Source organism: Cibotium barometz, chromosome 60, assembly GCF_041138505.1.
Source record: "Cibotium barometz isolate CiBa-2024 chromosome 60, ASM4113850v1, whole genome shotgun sequence".
In the NCBI taxonomy this organism is placed as follows: Eukaryota; Viridiplantae; Streptophyta; class Polypodiopsida; order Cyatheales; family Cibotiaceae; genus Cibotium; species Cibotium barometz.
The window spans coordinates 28,990,953-28,996,142 of record NC_141105.1 but is presented as its reverse complement, the minus strand read 5'-3'; the positions used below and the strand labels follow the sequence as shown (position 1 = coordinate 28,996,142).

At 45.8% G+C, this 5,190-nt stretch overlaps 1 protein-coding gene across 1 annotated transcript; it reads right to left on the bottom strand.

Annotated features, from left to right (window-relative positions):
- Nucleotides 1-2,312: 2,312 nt before the first annotated feature.
- On the bottom strand, nucleotides 2,313-4,964 carry LOC147605214 (inactive FRIGIDA-like protein 2). The gene is made up of 3 exons (XM_086793789.1): nucleotides 3,566-4,964; nucleotides 3,080-3,255; nucleotides 2,313-2,987 (listed from the first exon to the last, which is right to left on the bottom strand). The coding sequence occupies exons 1-3, from the start codon at nucleotides 4,737-4,739 to the stop codon at nucleotides 2,469-2,471; spliced, it is 1,869 nt and encodes a 622-aa protein (XP_086649915.1). The 5' UTR covers nucleotides 4,740-4,964; the 3' UTR covers nucleotides 2,313-2,468.
- Nucleotides 4,965-5,190: the final 226 nt, after the last annotated feature.

The following is a 5,190-nucleotide window of genomic DNA, read 5'->3' as shown; positions in this document are numbered from 1 at the left end:
TGAGGGCTCAATCCTTTGACACACATCACATTCCTTCAGATGTTTCTTGCAATCTAAAAAGAGGGAGGGCCACCATAGACTTGACTGCATAATTTGTCTAGCTATGATGTGTCATGTTGCATGTCCACCACCTGGTCCGGAGTGGGCATCTTTCATTATCATGAGAACCTCATGTGAATTAACACACCACCTTATTACATCTTTACCCATTTTGTAAAGTTGACCTGCTATCAACTGCTGGTATGGCTTGCTCTTTAGCAACCACCTCCTCTTAGCCCTGGCATCAACAAAGAGAGGGAACCTGCTCGCAGTACTGAGAAACATGACAATATCCTGCACCATACCAAGTGGGTGTAGCATCAACTGCAAAAAGCATGCTATCACGGAGGTCATCACATATGGCCTCTTGTGAGGATGGATCTCCACTTGGAATCCTTTGATAAGTGATCTGCCAAGACATGTTCTTTTCTTGGTCCTACCATAATCTCAAAGTCGAATTCCTAAAAGAGAAGTAGCCACTGCCACACTCATCCGGAGACCTCGACCTTCTTGAGGAGATACTTTAAGGGTTGGTGATCTTGGTGATCTATAATCACCACAAAGTGGTGGTGGCCCATTAAGTAGTGCCTAAATTTCTGAAATGAGTAGACAATGGCCAAACCTTTTTGCTTGGTGGTGGAGTAGTTACCCTATTGAATTGTCTACTCGTACAATCCATTAGTCGGTCCATCTTCAAAGTTGCAACTGGCTAGGCCAGCATTGCTCCTATTACCACCCCACTAGCATCAATGTGCACATGAAAAATGAGCTCCCAATTAGGGGTAACTAGTATCGGGCCATGTACCAGTATATGCTATAGGAAAGCAAGGGCCTTTTCTTGGTCTCGACCCCAATGATATGGCACATCTACATGAAACATCCTTACAAACCTCCTCTAATAGCCGGTGTGCCCCAAGAGCTCCTACACCCCCTTGGGATTGGTCGGTGGAGTGAGTCGAAGAATAATAATGATCTTCTTTAGATCTAGAGAGAGTCCTTCTACCAAGATCATGTGCCCCAATAAGGCACCATGGCCCACTAAGAAATGACAATTTAAGGTGTTAAGCTTGAGGCCTGAGTGCCTACCCTTCCCAAACACCAATGTAAGCTAAGGCAAGTGCTCTCCCAATGTAATGATCCTAGGAGTACCCCTCTTCCCACTGAAGTTGGATAAGTTATCCAAGAAGATACGAAAGAAGTCATTTAAGTACTCCTCCAAGATCTTGGTGGCTATCCGCTGGAAGGATGTCGGGCATGACATAACATAGATACCCCATTGTGTGCAATGTGGTTTTGAGCCAATCTCTCTAATCTATTATGAGCTAGTTATAGCCACTATGAAGCCATCCATGAATGAGTAAAGCACACGTCTTGCCACATCTTCAAGATGAAGGGGAGGGGGAAACCTTCCTTGATGGTGCACTCATTTAGTGGTCTAAAATCCATGCAAATGTTGATCTTATTGGTCTTCTTCGTGGGGATGACCACTATGGGGGATAACCATTCCGTGTGCTCAATGGGTACAATGATCCTGGCCTCTTCCATCTTGTCTAGCTCTTTTTTCACCACTTCTAAATACTTGGGGCTCATCTTGTAGATACCCTTCTGCACCTTCCTTGAGCGGGATCCTGTGAGTGCCAATGGTTGGATCAATGTCCTTATATGTCCATGCAAAGACATCCCAATTTTCCTTGCAGAAGGTGAAAAGCCCATCCCTAATAACAGGATCCTCCCATACCCATGCTGCCACTAAGATCAGTCATGGATCCCCATCGGTGTGTAGTTTATTTTGGAAGAGAGGGGAAGTTTCTATGTCGTCTGTCAAACTTTGAATCCCCCAGGCTTATCACCTTCACGGTTTATGTTGGGGAAGACTCCTCTAGTGTGGTTGGCCAATGTATGCAAGGATTTCGCCCAGTCCATCACATACAGCCAGTCATGTTTACAAAAAGGGTCACTGAAGATGGACAGGAGCACATTCCACTGTGCTTTACACCTTTACTTGTACTGAAAACTTCAATTTCTAGAACAATTATGACTAAAATTTGTAGAACTTTATAGTGGTATGATTGATACTCAGATGGTAGACCACTACACACATCATGGGGTGGAGTCTGGATGTTATTGAGCATGCCAAAAGACAACCACGAAGTTACTGAACTACCAGACAGGACGCCACACTTGCCTTCATAGAAGGCTGGACAAACAAAAACATATAGAAAGAGGAAAACACTAAGCTACCAACTCAAATCTTGCCCTTCGTACACTGCTCAGGCGTATAACTGGTAATAGCTTCCAAGAATCCTCATACAGCCAGTCAAGTTTACAAAAAGGGTCACTGAAGATGGACAGGAGCACATTCCACAGTGCTTTAAACCTTTACTTGTACTGATAAAACTCTGTTTTCTTGACTTAATCTATAGAACTTTCTAGTGGTATGATTGATACCCGGATGGTAGACCCGTTCCAAAGCCATAGCCACTATATGCTGCAGAGGGAGTGGTAGTATATGCAGAGGATCCATAACCAAGAGATCCAAGACCATCAGAAGGATATATGTAAGAACTTGATAGTGAAACAGGGCTTCTGGTAGCTCCACCATAGGCAGAGCTGTAACCACTCAGGGGATGACGATCATAGCCAGGTTGGGCTACTGCACTGAAAGGTAATACTGCATCACTGTATTGAGCCCTGCTGTCAGGAGGACGGTAGTAAGATTTTTCATGGGCCATTCCACCTGCAGCACCAATACTATTATTGATTCGAGGCCTCTTCATCTGCTGTGGTTTTCCAGATGCAGCAGACCGCTTTCTGTCTGCTTTGGCTTTTTCTAGCTGCGCAACTCTTTTCTCAAGAGGGGCAGGTGCAAATTTCTCTTCCAACTTGAGATCATTGATTGCCTTCAGAACAACCTTCAGAGCTGACAATTCCTTCTGATTGGCATCATTCTGTTAACAAGATAAATTGTTCTTTAATCACAGCCTCAACATTATGAGACCATGCTCAAACAGAAATCCCTGTCAAAAAGTAGTTCCCCTACCTGTGCTGATGTGCTGTTATTACCACCCTTAAGAGTATTCTGCACAGCTTTTCTGGCATCTTTCAGGTAGGACTTAAGCAATGGCACAGGTTGAAAGCGCTCCAAAAGCTCAAACTCAGTAGCGAATGAGATAGCTTCCATCTGTTTGCCATCTTTTATCAGGCTCTCAATCACATCTGTCAATTCAACACAAGCATCAGTGGGAGTAGAAGCTCACAGAAGGAGCTCAAGAAGGCTCCTAAATAAATTGTCAACAACAAATCTTCCTAGGCACCCTTTGAAGGAGGATACACCAAACAAAAAGGCACTTAAATCACAAACAAAAACAAAAGAACTATCTAGAAGAGCATTGCATATGAAGCACAGAGTTCGCAAACAACCATGCCAACATGTACCCCCTACGTAAGGAAGGATGCTAGAGTATCCAAAACCACAGCAGTACATTTAGTCTGCAAGATCCTGGAATTGATTGCTTAGAAAACAAACCTGGAACTTTCGTGAATAAATCAAGGGATCGGCAGAGAGACGGAGTCTGCTTGCGCCGTGCAATAGGTAAAATAAGCTTGCAAAGCTCATCCTGGTCATACTCAGAAGCCAGTCCAAATGTCGCCAGCAGTTGCAAAAAGCTCTGGGCATCAATTGAAAGGTTGGATGTTAAGTCAACTTCCAGGTTGATCTTAGACTTCCACAAGTCAGCAATCTGCTTAGCTGACTTCTTGAGATCTTCTGAGACAATGGGGTGGTCAGCTCCCAGGACAGGATCTGCTAGCACGTCAGCAAGGGCTTCCAACATTATGACACAAGCACGTTTGTTGGCCGGTAAAGATACATTCTTCTTGGTGCCATGGCCGGCATTCTGGTCTGAAGGATAGTAGCCTTCCAAGGCTTTGAGCACGAGTTGTGCAGGGTCATCTGCACACTTGAGTGCAAAGGGAAGCTCGGCACTTATGGCATTCAAGTCTTTCCTACATTCTGCAATAAACAGCCGCAATTTGTCTGAGTCCATGGCCTCGCACAGAGATTTCAGTAGCAAGCGGGGCTTCACCTCACTGGCTTTCAAAGTGGAGGCGCTAGCTTCTTTGGCAAGAAGGCCACTGAGGCTCAGGGTGTGATCAGGGGCCACTTTACCGCTGTTTCCTGCAGCGGGCTTGGCACCTACATCCATGGTCTGGGAAGCCAAGCCATTAGCAATATTAGAATTAGAATTAGGGTTTTCCCCCTTCACCTCCTCTGTGCTAGACTTTTCTTCTTTCTTGGAAGTATCCTCCTCCTCCTTGGAAGCTTCTAGCTGTTGCCGTTCTTCGGACCACTTGCGCTTCAGCTCGAGGATGACAGCAACGGCAGCGTCCTTCTGCTCCTGAACGAGAGCAAGAGAGGCCTGCTCTCTGAAAGATACGTCTGCGTCTCTCTTGTCAAGGGCCTCGTTGGCCTCCTTCATCTTGACCTCCAGGGCCCCTTCCTTGGCGCTTAACTCTTCCAGCGTGCTGCGCAGGCGCTTCTCCACCCCCATAAGATAATCTTCCACATCTTTCCAGTTGGCTCCGAGCTTGCTCAGCACGGCTTTCTTGCTCTCAAGTTCGGAAAAAGCTTTGTGAAGCCTCTCCTTTCGCTCAAGAAGGGATTCGATGGCCGATACGACATCCACCGCAGACGCGGCCATAGCAATCAATTCAGATCAAAGAAGAGGGCCACCTCTGCGTAGAGAGGTAAAACAGCAGAGAAAGGGCACACCTGGTGATGGAGATCGCCGAAGGAGCTTTCTCGCAGTCCGGCTATGGCGGTACCGCTTCAGTTCGTCGCTCAACCCGTTACCCCACCACAAGACACACTGCAACAGTTTGCCGTTCTAGAGAACCCTAACATTTCATGCGGTCTAGACTCGGCGACGGTGCCGTGCCGGTTACACACAGGACCGCTCTTAGCCGGCGACACGGACGCAAAAACAGTTGCATCAAGAGATAAAAAAAGCGCTTTTCATAACAAGTCAAACAATCATTGCTCACCATCAAATAATAAATGGATTGTATTCAATAATAAATGGTTAATGAGTGAATGCTTGACTCCACACTTAACCAATGACCATTGATACCACTACACCTTTGGTTTTTTTT